This window comes from Rattus norvegicus, chromosome 14 (assembly GCF_021556685.1).
Source record: "Rattus norvegicus strain SHRSP/BbbUtx chromosome 14, alternate assembly SHRSP_T2T, whole genome shotgun sequence".
Classification (NCBI taxonomy): Eukaryota; Metazoa; Chordata; class Mammalia; order Rodentia; family Muridae; genus Rattus; species Rattus norvegicus.
In genome coordinates, this window is record NC_141547.1 from 78,053,322 (window position 1) to 78,068,163 (window position 14,842).

At 50.1% G+C, this 14,842-nt stretch overlaps 1 protein-coding gene across 3 annotated transcripts in view; it reads right to left on the reverse strand.

Annotated features, from left to right (window-relative positions):
* C14h4orf50 (similar to human chromosome 4 open reading frame 50) overlaps positions 1-14,842 on the reverse strand; it is an 86,498-nt gene that overhangs the window by 42,031 nt on the left and 29,625 nt on the right. For all 3 annotated transcript variants that reach the window (XM_087582115.1, XM_087582116.1, NM_001447026.1), the window contains 5 exon segments: positions 10,758-10,931; positions 7,877-7,933; positions 6,346-6,528; positions 1,893-1,944; positions 329-447 (listed from right to left, as the gene is read on the reverse strand). In XM_087582115.1, coding sequence (XP_087438241.1) covers positions 329-447; positions 1,893-1,944; positions 6,346-6,528; positions 7,877-7,933; positions 10,758-10,931 — 585 coding nt within the window.

A 14,842-nucleotide genomic window follows, 5' to 3' on the forward strand; every position in this document is an offset into this window, starting at 1 on the left:
CCAGGATTCGGGTCTCCATGCATGAGGGCCAGCCCTCAAGAAACAATACACACACCATGAGGCTACACCAGAAACAAAGACTGAAATGCAGATATTAGACACTGGGTTACATTTTAGTTCTTAACCTGGTGGGCTTTATTGGTGCTCTCATGTGTGCATCTGTGTGTGTGTGCACCTCTCTCTCTCTCTCTCTCTCTCTCTCTCTCTGTGTGTGTGTGTGTGTGTGTGTGTGTGCATGTGTGTGTGTACGTAAGTGTGCACATCTGAGAGTATACTCCTCTTTCAGTCAAAACCATATTTCAGAAGTGAGGTAAAGGCATGCGCTTACCTTTGGAGAACCTGGTGAAGTCTGCAATGCCCACTCAGCCCCTGGAAGGCACCAGGACTCCACACCCCACAGGTTTTGAAGGACACTGTCTGCTTCAGAATCAAACAGATACTCCTGAACTGGAAAAGAGAATCCTCAGTCAGGCCTCAGGCCAGGCATCCATCTTTAAAATTGACAGGTCCTAAACTTTATCATATCGGTTCTTCTGTCTTGCTATCCACAAACACTCCCAGATTGCCATCCCTGTGACAGAGGTTCTCTTGGTGCCTTTGCATTCTCTGAGTACCACACTTAATAATGGTGCCACCATGGTCTTGCTGCACCCCAGACCACTGCCTGTCTCCCTAATCCCCTGCTAACTACCAGGCCCTCCAGGGTGGGGCTACTCCCTATGTTACCTCTGCTGGTCCCCACATCTTGTATGCATTCGCTGCAGAGAATACCAGGCAGCCTCCAGAAACAGCACAAACAATCCCATTAATCATAAGCGTTTCCTTCACAAGTGAGAAGGCTGAAGCCAGGGAGATCAGACTACTAGAAAACCCGCAGAGTGGGACCAGCTAGAGTCCACAGTTCTCCAGTTGTAGAATCAGGTACTAGTTCAGGCTGGAGAGGCAACCGTGAAGGTACAGAGGGCACCCCCATCCACACAAGAACCTGTCATTGAGAATGTATGGATACCCTGCTATGTGTCAGGCCCTCTACAGGACGATCATAGTATCATCATTTGGAAAACAGTCAGATAGGCTGATTAGATCCTCCGCCATCACGGGGCTGGCAAGAACAGAATCTACTGTAGGAGCCATGGAGAAACATGTCTGGAGAGTGCTCAGTCCTTCTGTGAGCAAGCCCAGAGTCAGCCCCACGCCTGTAGCCCCGCCCCTTACTGCTAGTAAGTAGCACTTTTTAAGGCCCTCAGAGAGGAGACTGTCTGGTCCCCCGGCACCTAAATTGCCCTATTACAATAAAGATAACAGAACAACGACAAAAATCACGCGTGTGCTTCTGCCTGAGTAACCACAGTAAATATTCAGTTCATCTCTGAACCTGCTTCGCTGACCACACATGGATACGCGTGCATGATGCAGCTCAGAGAATCGAGCACTCCATGCCCTACCGTCTTCGAATTTAGTAGCATCACACTGCCCTACAGCACGGCATTCTCAGCCACAGTCTTAGCGACCATTTTACATTCCACAGAGGACATGGGTTAAGTCACAATGCTGGAGGCACGGGGTGAACACATCTGTCCCCTGAGCTTATTCCTAAGATCATATGGGAATTACTTATATGAGAGGAATGTCCGGGGTCGGGGAATGGATATAATAGTTCATAATGGAGAGAAGAGCTGAGGAATTTGAGACTCTTCTTGTATTTTTTTTATTATTTTTTCCAGTATGTTCTGATGTTCTGAGGTGGTAAGACAGGACTGAGCAGCAGAAGGAGAGGGAGAAACAGGAAGTCCCCTTCATGGTACAAGCTCGGCATTGGGCAGTTTGCACCCATCCCACCCGGCCCTGGATTTTGCTGATCATGCAGAAATGTTTCTGGCAGGCATACTGACCTCCTCCTCTGGCTGAAGTCTCCTTGGAGCTCACATCCAGGTGGCAGGATGTCTGGAAGAAAGGACAGCTCAGTGGATTTACTACAGAGAGCAGGGCGGGAAGGTCCCCGGAAGACCACCCTGTGCAGCCGAGCTTGGCCTGCTGGGGAAGGTGAGTGTGATACATTCCCTCCTCAGTCACTGTCCAGGGGACCCAGGCCAGGTCTGCTCAAAGGTACCACACACCAGGGATAACGAAATTTCCTTCCCACAGATTCAACCTCCATACAGAGGCAGCAACACGTGACTTCTCAGAAATGCATTAAGAGAAAATTTTAAGGAAGTTGGGGCATCTAGTGCAGCCGGGGGCCACTGATTCATCACCTAGGTAATGAGGAGACCTTGATCTGCGTCTACCCCATGCCCTACTGCAATGACCAGTCACATCTGTAGGCAACACGACAGCCTCAGGAATTCACACTCCACCCAGCAGCCCCTGTTGGTGGAGAAGAAGTCATCTACTAGACCTTCAAGGCATGTTGGAGTCTTGATCCTGAATCCTTTGGGGTATTCTGTGGGTCTGGGTCCTTTCTCCCCCATCCTCATGCTGATGCAGCACCAGCACAGCCCATCACCATGCCTGGAAGCTCTGCTCTCTTTCCATCACTGGCAAACCTCTGTGTGAACCCCAAGACCTAATTCAAGTGAGCCAGTGGCCCTGTATCATCTTTCCAGACTCCTAACACAGTTCAGCCATCTGCCTGCTACTTGCCCTGACCAAGATCTATGTGACAACTGGATGCTGTGATGGAGACTCTGGAATGGACTGACAGAGGCGGTGACCAGTAACCAAAGGCTAGCTGTCCTCTGGTCACAACCCACTCCACCCCATCTTTCAGGAGCCTTGTGCTCCGGGCGTGATGATGCCTGCTCTCCTGCTGTGCTTAGGTGTGGGTAGACTCCCCTGTCCTAATTTCATTGTGGTTGCTGTGACAGAAACCTTGAGAAAAAGCCATGGGATGGGGCAAGGGGGGGGTATTTCAGTTGACAATCCCTAATTATAGTCCATCAGTTTGGGAAATCAAAGCAGGAATTCAAGAAGCTGGTAACACGACCCCCACAGTTGTGAACAAAGAGAATAAAGGCATCCCTGCTTGCTTCCCTTCAGCAAGCCTTCTCCTCTCTTCTAGGATGCCTGTGTGTTCCCACCATCACCACCCCAAGACACCTGAGCTGGAGAAAGGGGTCCCATTGGGAGACAACACATGTATAGCAGTCTGGGGAAGCTGCACCCAAGGGATGAGGTGATGGCAGTGTGCCAGCAGTGCAGGTGCTGGAACTCACACAGGGCTGGAACTTGAAGGTAGGAGCTTATGCAGAGGCCATGGAGGAGTGCTGCTTACTGGATTGCTTCCCCTGGCTTGCTCAGCTTGCTTTTTTATAGAACCCAGGACTAGCAGCACAGGACTAGCCACCACCCACAATGGGCCCTCCTACCCTTAATCTCTAGTTGGGAAAATGCCTTACAGCTGGATCTCATGGGGGCATTTCCTCAAGGGATGCTCCTCTCTCTGTGATAACTCCAGCTTGTGTCAAGTTGACTGTAAACCACCCAGTATAACCCCCTTTCCCCCCAGGAAGGGGATGTGGGAAGACGGAACTGATTCATCTGAGGAGTGATACCAGATACCAAACACAGATGACCTGTCTAGATGGGAGCACCATGTCCCATCTGGGTGGGAGCACCATGTATGCCCCGTTGTCATAGTCTCTGCTTCCACGGAAGGGCTGTTGGGCACCTCAGTTTTTGGATTCTCCAGGGATGTTTCCAGAGGCTTCTGTCAAAAGCACACCATCTCCCTACTTGCCAGCCTGATGCCAGGCACAGCCTACCCCAAGCCCATCAGCAACTCCTCAGACACCAGGCAGCCCCTCGGCTGTCAGCCAAAGCCCAAAGCCCTCCATCAGGATTCCCATCTGTGCTCCTGGAGCAAAGCTACTGTCCATAAAACCAAGTGCTCTGGACCAGCCTCCAGTCCAACTGCTAGCAGGAAGAGCTGCCACAGTCAGCACTGAGGAGCTCGGCGTCCCTCTCCAGCAATGACTTGGCCACCAGGGTCCTCATGGCTCAGAACACACTTTTGGGAGAACAGAGGGCTGCACAGTACATAGCCAACTTCTCAGATCCTAGTCACACACTTAGGAGACTTGTCTCTCTGATCCTGAACCAATATTCCACCCCCCACCCCAGTCCTAGAAGGTACTGAAGCCAGTGCAAACACCATGAACTCCAGTCCAGCCACACCTCCCCTGTGCCTGCTCTCAGGCAGGCCCTACCTATCCACCCCTGCAGTGGTCATTGCTAGCGGCTGTGTGCAGACTCCCACCATTAGTTCCCCTCCCACCACTCAGGCAAAGTCACTCAGCATAAAAGGAACGGAATTAGAAGGCTCCACAGAGATGTTGGTCTTTGGACAGGTGAAGGCCCTCTCGGAGCCTCATGTTTTGTCATCTGAATGGAGGAGAATTGTGCCATTCATGTGGGATAACGGACACTGCTAGTTTGCAGCAAGCACTTGGAACATTGCCTGCATGCAGTCGGCAGAACATGTAAGTATCCCCTCATAGATGAAAGGATGAGAGGGTGGCAGAGTGGCTGTGTGACCCTGGACCCCTTGGTCTCAGCCTCTTGCCTATAGGATACAGGTTATCCTGCCCTGGCTTCACAGCATTTCCACTGAGCAGACTGTGCTGTTCACATTGTACAGGTACACAAAAGTCAGCCAGCTCAGGGCCGTACTGTACCTCAGCCTGCTCTGAGCCCTGCAAGGAACAATTGCCCTTCTACCCCTTTGGTTGGTTCACTGTGTGTTTTGGCCCACTTGGGTCCCCAGATCCATGGCTCAGGGTGGCAGGAACACTGCCAATACTCCTAGCCAGGAAATGGCACCGTAGGCTACTGCAGTCTCCAGGCCACACAGCACAGGGTTGGACTCTGAATATCCAGTCAGACTAGACTCAGAGTCACCTTCTGTGCTCATTGGTTTTGTCAACTTGACACAAACCTACACACACCTGCAAATAAGGAATCTCAGCTGAGGAGTTCCCTCCATCAGACTAGCCTGTGGCCATGTCTGTGGGGAACTGTCTGGATTGTGGGTGTGGGAGGGTTCAGCCCACTGTGGGCAGTGCCATCGCTGGGCAGACCCTGAGCTGTCTGAGAAAGCAAGCTGCGTAAGAGCCAGAGAGCAACGCAGAAATCAGCATGGTCTCAACTTCAGTTCTCACTTCCAGGCTGCAACCCCAAGTTCCTGCCTTGATTTCCCCGATGCTCTGTGATTAGTGAACTAAAGAATCCCCTTTCTTCCCCAAGTTGCTTTTGCCCATAGCATTTATCACAGCAACGGAAACCAAACTAGGACACCTTCAAAGCTGGTGGTAGTTCTGAGCCGAGCCAGGAGCAGACTCAGAGCTGTGACACTGAATAGACAGTACAGAGAGGCTGACAATTGGGGACAGCTGTGTCTGCTGTATAACCTCCCCAAGATCTATGCCCCAGGCTAAGGGGAAGCATCTCAGGCTCAGAGAATCTCCTTACAGATAGAAGCATCCAAACTGGAACACTAACATCCACCTCCCCCGCCCCCATCCCTCACCCCTCATCCCTCATCCCCATCCCTCATCCCCATCCCTCATCCCCATCCCTCATCCCCATCCCTCACCCCTCATCCCTCATCCCCATCCCTCATCCCCATCCCTCATCCCCATCCCTCATCCCTCATCCCTCACCCCTCATCCCTCATCCCCATCCCTCATCCCCATCCCTCATCCCTCACCCCTCATCCCCATTTTTCTTCCAGCTCCTACATGGCCTTCTGACAGCAGATGGTAATTGACCAACATATGAGCACAATTTGTTCGTGATCTTCTGCTTCCCTGGGCAGATTCTGTGTCAGGCAATGAGGAGACAGACATCGAGGGAGAGGCTCTGGCCTCACAGAGAGGTATCAACAAACGCCCTCCACAACATGATAAGAATCTCCTGGGAATGCTCTACTATGCATGCCAGGTACTGCTGGGACAGAAGGGGATGAGGGGAATTGTGGTCATTGGGATTTAGATCAGTTGCTGTGGATAGGCACTTGGAACCTTGAAGGTTGGACAGGAGGCCATCAGTGGACCAAACATGCTAGCAGAAGGGGCTATGGGTACAGAGCTCATGAAGTATGGGTGACAAGAATGTCTGGGGACACGGCATGATGGTGTCTGTTCCCCTGCACGAGGTCCTAAGTGCTTCAGAGACAAAGGATCCCCAGCACTCATCACAGCCCCCAGAATATAGGTGCCACCTAGAGAAGGAACCAGTATGAGGGAATCCATTGGTAACCAAGACAACACAAGGAAACAGGTGACCTGGACTGGGTTCACCCAAGGGTCCCTAGAAGCAGGGATGGGGTTGTCTGTGGCAACTTACTTCTGATGCTTCTGGGGTCAGGAAGGTGGCACTGTACTCAGCCAGTGCCACATCCTCAAGCATGTTCTGCGCCAGCTCGGAGAGCAGGTGGTTCTTGGGCTCGTGTCTTGGCAGCTCCTGTAGTAGGTGCTCAATCAGGCGGTTCCTCTCTTGGCACTTGCGGACCAGGGAAGCCATCTTGGCCTGGAAAGTGGAGCTCATGGTGTAGGCTGAGCTGGGGGCAATGCAGTGCCCCATTTCCAGCATGATTCACTCACCCCATAACCAGAACCTCAGGGCTACATGCTACCCTCCTAATGGGTTCCAGGCTCACGTAGTAGGTAGGCGAGAATACAGACCCAGACTCTGTGGTGGCTCAGAGCTGCAACTAAGCTCCTCTCCACACCTCAGCCTAGCAATCCTTGTGACACACTGTGAGGGGAACCAGGAACCACCCTGCAGAGCCCTTCCTGCCTTTTCACTTGGCTTCACCTTGCTAACGCAAAAAGCTCTGGATTCCTCCTTTAGATGAGAAGGATTTGTCAAACATGAACTTAGTGGGAGGGCATTCTCATGGTCCTGACTTTATGGGGTTCCTTGTAATGTTCTGTCTATGGTGTCCCAGATGGCATCCTAGAGTCTCGGTGGGAATTCCTAAAGTTTCCATTTTACCATTACCTATGTTTCTCAACCTGTGGGTCACAACCCTTTCACAGGGATCACTTAAGATCATCAGAAAACACAGATGCTTGCATTGCAATTTACATCAATAGCAAAATTACAGTTAGGAAGTAGCAACAGAAGTAAGCTTATGGTTAGGGGTCACCACAACATGAGGAGCTGTATTAAAGGGTGGTAGCATTAGGAAGGCTGAGAACCACTAACTAACACAAGGTGAGGCTCAGACAGATGAGGAACTATGGGAGATGAAATGGTTCATATTTCTGGTAGAAAAGCTGAGGAAACTGAGCCCCCAGGAGAAGGCAGAAAACAAGGGTTCTGGATGTCACGGTGTTCAGCTGATGCTTAATCCTGGTTCCTTGGCCATCCACACAAGAACCAGGACAATGGGTGGCCTGCATCTTCCCAAGTGCAGGCCCAGATTAAGTGTGTCCCCTGCTAGCAAAGAGGGTGTGCAACAAGGGTCACTTCTCAGTGTGCCCCAAATATACATATAAAAGGATGGGGGTGCTTCCTAAGGAAGCATGCACTGGAGTGAACGCAGTATGGGAAAGTGGGAGAAGCAGAAAGAGATGGAGAGAGAAGAGAAAGAGGAAAAGGAGAAAGAGAGAGGAAAAAGACAGAGGAAAGGATGAGGAGAGGAGAGGACCGTTAGCACCAAAGGGCCACCTCCCAGCCCAGCTCCAAGGACAAAGTGGGACACAGCATGTAGCGTCAGGACACACACCATACAGGATGATCTCACACACGTGAGAAAGCCAGGTGAAAAAGATACGTGAGACATTGTTCATGCGGGGACCTGGGTGACATCTGTGCCTGGCAGATTTCGTATTCTCGTGAAATACGAAATGGTGACTTGGCAGCATGTTACCTTCAGAGGACTCGAAGCCAGACGCACTTCGTGCTGCTGTTCCCAAAGCTCCTCAAGCTGAAAGGAGAAACACACTTGTGACTGACCAGTGTGGGAGAGGTCAGGGGAGGGTGCCAGTGCAGGCCTGCAGTCACCTTTCCCTGTGTGACTATGGAGTACTGAAGATCGGGAGCCATAGAGACACAAGCTACCATGAGACTTGGGACATGATCCTGGCTCAGCTGCCTCCTGTGACCTGTAAGTCCCTGCTTAGTGTCTTCTGTGCAGTGGGGTGCAGTGACAGCTCACCCCAAACTGAGGGTTACAATGAGGTCTCACTGATATAGAGCTCCTGGACGTAGGCATGGTAGTCAGCAGTACTCAGTAAACGCTAGCTACTGTTAGCACTTGGGGGAGATTAGCAGTGTGGATTCTGTTCATGGTGGGAGGCTGGTCACACTTCAGCCCTCAGCTCTGGGCTGGCCTCTGGTGCCCAACACTCAATATGCAGCATCCTCCTGACCTGGCCTCAGTCCCTGCTGAGAAGCACCAAGTGTGGGACCCAGCACAACAAAGAGAGGAGCTAGGGAACCAGCACCTGACATTCGTGAGGTCAGACTTTCCACTTTAGCCCAGCATCCACCTCGCTACCGTTCAGCCAGATTCTGTCTGAATTCTTGACCCATAAAATGTATAAAATGGGGATTTTATGGCTATTCCCTCACACTCTCTTATCTGTTACAATATAAATCAACCCTTCGTCCTTGGCCCTGGCCAGTTCTTACCTATCATTCTTTTTCCTCACTATTACACACTCAAACAAATAGGACATGTGTGCACAAAAGCTGCTACATGGAAAGTGTCGTATCCTGTTTTGTAATTGAATAGAAAATCCTGGTGATGTTTCCAAGCAAACCAACTGGCCTCATTCCTTTAAAATCTCACACACGCTCTCCTCATGCAGCTGTGGTGTGATTTACTTAAGCAGGTCTCTGTTGATGGGCATATGTAATACTGGTCTGTTTCTTTGCTTTACAAACATTTCTGTGTGTCCACTTGGTGTGACTTTCTGGGACAGTCAAAAGGGAGATTGCAGCGTCAAGTAGATGAACTTGTATTCAAATGGCACTCAATGTATGCAGGCTGGGATGCAACCTCTCCCTGACCCCAGTTGGGAAAGACCTTAACCCTATGAATTGAGTACAGGACACTTGCAGTTAGAAAGTGATTCCATTCAATACGTGGTTTTAACCAATCACTGTAGGGGACATCTGTATCACAGCCCCTCTTCTCAGACTTGGGATCACTGTGGGTGATAGGAGAAAGAGTGTGAGAGCCAGAGGTGGTGGATTTCAAGGAGCCAGTGCTTTAGGGACACAACTGGCCAGCTGCGAATATGATTTCAGTGCTTGTGACAGCATGCCGGAGATCTGTGCGAGCTCAGTTCAAACTGAATCTGAGCATGGAGAGGGGAAGAGGACATGGAGTCCCACAGCTAGCCAAGCAGCTGTTGACAACTGATAGCTGCTGGCAGAGGGAGAGTCAGTTTCCTTTAAGAGTGTAGGCCCCAGTAAGTGGGCTGTAGTGGGAGGCCACACATCTGAGAGTATATGGGCAGCACAAATTGTACTTGATGGATTTAAGTTAGGGTGGGGGAAGGGGGAGGGGGAAAGGGAAGGGGGAAGGGGAAGGGGGAAGGGGAGGGGGAAGGAAGAGAGAGTTGGATATGTAGGGAAGGGGATCTGTGAGAGTTGGCAGAAGGGAGAATATGATCAAAACATGCTGTATAAGATTATCACAGACAAATGATTGCTTAAGTTTTTTTTTTTTAAACTGGGGATCAGGACAAAGTATTTTTAAGCTGCACATCTAACCATTCCTTAGTTATAACATGTTGAAGGCGCTTTGGGGTACTTGTATAAAAGATTATGAACACATATCATGTTTGATTAAAATCAGTTTTCATGTGTGTCATTGCCAAGGGCTGACATAGAATGAGAAACAAGGTGGGGTTCCCCTGTGCATTTCCTCAGGTCTTCACCATTGGGAACATCTTACAAAGATGCAGGGTCAGGAGGGATGGAAGTCAGCACAATTGCGGCTGGAATTTCTGCCATTTTGTGTGAGTGCCTATGAAGGTCTGTATGAGTTTAGACCTGTGTTGGTCCCAATGTCCTCTACAGACAGGTCCTGAGCCAGTCCACCTTGAGTCTCTCCCTGAAGTTTTATATCCTGTCCATACATGTCCCCTGCAGCAGAAGGGCTAAGGGTTCCTCTTGAAAGTATTTGAAGGTACCTGTGCTGGCCAGTCTTATGTCAACTCAACACAAGCTAGAATCATCGGAAAGGAGGGAACCTCAACTGAGAAAAGGCCTCCATAAGATCCAACTGTAAAACATTTTCTTGATTAGTGATTGGTGGGGGAGGACTCAAATCTGTTGTGGGTGGGGCCATCCATGGGCTGGTGGTCCTGGGTTCTATAAGAAAGCGGACTGAGCAAGCCATGGGAAGCAAGCCATGTAAGCAGCATCCTCCATGACTTCTTTATAAGCTCCTGCCTCCAGGTTCCTGCCTTGTTTGTGTTCCTGTCTTGACTTCCTCCAATAATGAACAGCGATGTGGAAGTGTAAGCTGAATAAACCCTTTCCTCTCCAACTTGCTTTTTGGTCATGGTGTTTCATCACAGCAATAGAAACCCTGAGACGGTGCCTGATGCTTTAAAAACCCAGTATACATATTGTTTTGATGGAGGGCAGCTGACTGCAAAGGCTCCAGACCCCTTGCCTTTCTCCCTCACATGGCTCTAGTCTCTAAATCTCTGACCAACACTATCAAGCTGTTGGCTCTCGCTCCTTGAGGTCTAGAAACATTTGGAGGGTGAGGAAAGGTTGGCCCAGCCTACCTTGCTTTTGAGCTTATCCTGGAGTCCCGTTGCCTCATCCCGAGCTGCCTGCAACTCCCGCAGTGCCCAGCCCTGGTCCCTGAGCTGGCACTGTAGGGTCCGCACCTGGTGATGGAGCCGCTGAATGCATAGTTTGGTATCCTCCTCAGAGGCAACAACCTTGGAGTTTGGGGGCTGAGAAAAAAAAAGTGTAGGTGAAGTCCTCAGATGGTAAAGTACCATAGCCAACAACCAATACCTGTTCTATTATCTGTCTGTCTGTCTGTCCATCCATCTATCCTGTTTGTTTGTTTTTTCTCACAGTAGAAAGAAGAAAGGAAGGAGACTGAGAGATGGAGGGAGGGATGGAGAGAAGGGAGAGACAGACAGACAGACAGACAGACAGATAATTCTATGCTCCCCTGTTATTGCTTCCATCCATTTCCCACACGGGATGTCCTTGGTGCCTTTGTGTGCACATATGGATGTGTGAGTCACAGTCAACATCTTGAGAGGACAGGGAAAGGTAGATGGAACCACAGAACAACATCCCGGAATTTTATTATCAAAAATATGCAAAATAGGATCTATCAACCAGGGTCCTGTTTGATCACTGCCAGGAACTATTGCATTGAAACAGAAAAATGAATGAACTTTCATACACAACTCAAATTGTCAGATGCTCACAACATCAAGGCTTCAAGACTTTACACAAGGCAGACAATTCCAAATCTCCCATGAGCAATGGCTTAAACCAGTACCAAATCACCACTATTCTCTGACAGAACACCATGGTACATGGTGCCAGGGGAGTCAGGGAAGAAGGAGTTTGCCCAGCCTTGAGGGAAGTGGGGTCAATAATAGTAATAGTACTACCCCCAAATGGTCCTGTTTGCTGAGTCCTCATTGTTTCACTAACCCACATATATGCACATATGCACACAAGCATGTGTCTTTTCTTTATACATTTTTAAAGATTAAAAGTGTCAATTTATACGTATGTCAGTATTGTGTGTGCTCCATGAGTGCAGTGCTCACAGAGGCCTGAAGATGGCGATAGATCTCTGGAGCTGGAGTTCCAAGTGGCTGTGGACCGCCTAACATAGATGTTAGGAAAATGGAACCTGAGTCCTCTGGAAGAGCAGCAAAGGCTCTTAACCCCTGAGCCATCTCTCCAGCCCCTCTATGAAATCTGATAAAAGTCATATATCTTTTTCTTTCTCCTGCCATGTGCGTTTTCTCACTCTCGGTAATGGAGTGATATCTGTAGTTATGCTGAACTTGACCATGCTAATTCTGTCAGGGGATAGACCTTGTCCATGATGGGCACACACCTGTGGGCTCTCAAGATCACAGTGGGAGGATTTCTAAACCCACTCAGCAAGATGTGATCAACCCTGATCCTAATGCTGGGGAACTATGGGAAGGAGTGGCATGGCTAACAGGCATCGTCTCCTCCATGAATGGGGAGCTCCCGGGAACACCCTTATTCCTTGCTTTATTTAAAGCAACCCATTCCTCCCATGCCTCCTACCATCCCACACTCTAGTGGGAGAAGGTAGAGAGGATCCCAAGGTATTTCGAATGCAGGAGAGAAGAGTGGAACAGGAGAGGGCAGGATCCATGGGACTGTGACTGATCGGACATCTCCCTGGGAATGAGAACCACAATAACAGAATGTGGTATTTTTTTCTTAATTAATAGAAATTCACACTGCGTGGGCCTGAGACTCACAGGCTGAGGCCTGTCAGAAACAGATGGGTGCTCCGGATGGTTTCATAAAATTCAGCTCCAGACTCCAAAACAACGTGGCCTTTGGAGAAGTTTGGTGGCTTGCTGCTGTGTCCTGCCTCTGATGGCTTGGACAAGGGCTCTGCCCCATGGACCCTAAGAGAGCACCCACAGCATGATCTGGTAGTAGGTGGGTCTGTCTGCCTGTGCCTGAGTCTATCCTAAACAGCTGACTATATGTTGTACTGAGGCTTAGGGACAGGAGGGACACCCCATAGGGGCTCTGGTGGACTAGGAGAGTGACAGACATAGGTCGTTCAACCCAATTGGCAAAAAAGGGGTGTCTAAAAGCTATGGAAGCCCTTAGGAGGCTCTGAGAAGAGGCTCTGGTGCCATCCATGCTGTGGTAGCAGACATCATGGTCCATGCTATGACAGAACCAATCTGTAGCCTTTATCTACTCTGGTGATATAAATCCCCATCACAGGTACAGCAATGACTGCAGAGCTATGGAGAGTTGTGCCCATCAGCTCCTACACCCCTCTGCCCTGAGCCCACTCTGCAGGGCTGCCCTGAACATGAGACTCTAAGGGCAGTAGTGGTTCCCGGGTAAATGCTGAAATGCACAGAAAGGCCAATGAAGGATGAAGAGAACTGGGCCTCGGGCCGCTATAGTTCAGGGTGCAGCCAGTGGGGGTGTAGACAGCAGCTCCTGCAGCCTTGGAGACTCTCAGCTGTGTCCTTCTTTTTTTTTTTTTTTTTTTGGTTCTTTTTTTTCGGAGCTGGGGACTGAACCCAGGGCCTTGTGCTTCCTAGGTAAGTGCTCTACCACTGAGCTAAATCCCCAGCCCCAGCTGTGTCCTTCTTGTTAAGGACTGGGGATTCAGATCCAGCATGATGACAGGGAGCTATGAGAGGGCCGTAGGTCTGAGAGTGACTCTGACAGAAAGAGGATCTTTACCCTCTGCCCCTGATCATCCCTATGGACTTCATCTCTTTGTTAATCCCACATTTCCCAACTGTATGTCACCTCCTGGCTGTGATCCCCAAATGCCCTCTGTGGTCTTCAATCTCTCTCTCTCTCTCTCTCTCTCTCTCTCTCTCTCTCTCTCTCTCTCTCTCTCTCTCCTTCCCTCCCTCCCTTCCTTCCTTCTTCCTTCCCTCTCTCCCCTCTCCCTCCCACTCTCCCCCTCTCCCCCTCTTTCCCTCCTCCTCTCCCCCCCTCTGCCTTCCCCCACCTCACACACACACCCCCTCAGAGGAGGGCCGCCTAGCTCTGACCTTTTCTCACCAGGATGACAGTGTTTCCACCTTCCATCTTTACCACAGCCCAGCTGCTGTGGCAGCCACACCAGCTTAGTTTTTATTTTTAAAACAAGTCTGGCTCTTCACTGACTCAGAGCCCAAACGGCTGTCTAGAGCCGCCTTACAATGTCCTGAAACTCTCTACTCTCTACTCACTTCCTAGGATTCCCAGTTCTTGCCAGGTTAGGTCAGAATAGCTGTTAGTGAGAAACTGTGAAATCCAGGGAGGGGTGGGAGAGTTGGGTGGTACAGACAATGAAGACACAAGGCCAGTGTGGGGATCCCTCGGCTTCTCTCTGAAGCACTTTGTAGACCATGGCTCAGGAAATTAGTTTCACTGCTGAGAGCAGGGCTGGATGAGAAGGATGAGAGGTGGAGTTCAGCTGGATGTGGAGAACAGAGGAGAGAGATGCAGAGAAGAAACCCAACTGCTGCCCTAGAAATGCCCTCCTGGGTCCTCCACTGGGAGGTGAACCACGAGGATCTCAGGGTCACACAGCATTGAGCATGTGGCAGTTGTTTGGGCTGAACACTCTGGGAACTCAGCCTACAGGACAGAAGGATGGATGTCCTAGGAGCAAGTGCCACCCTGTGAGAGGCACAGCACACCCTAGGACCAAAGGAGAGTTGCATGGGAACCAGGACGACCAGCAATCACCACATGAGGGGCCAGCACCACCTGGAAGAAGAGACAACCAAGGACCTGTACCATACATCGTACACAGGTCCAACCCCTAGAAGCTCTCCGAATGACTGATATATGAAGAAACAGAAATGTGACAACCTTCCAAGAAATCAGATGAACAGAAGCAGGCGAAGGGACAATCCAGACACTGGAGTGCAGATGAGACCCTACAAAGTGCCAGTGCCTTACATATTTCCACATTTGAAAGATAAACTGAATGGATGAAAAGGTGGACTATTTCAGCATATGGTCAGCATCACTTCTTCGCGTCTTTGTAAATAATAAAATGGATATTCTAGATCCACAGAGTACAATGGTTGGAATCAGGAGCTCACTGGGGGAGTTTAGCAAGAGGTGGGTCACAACAGAACACAGAGTTAGCAAA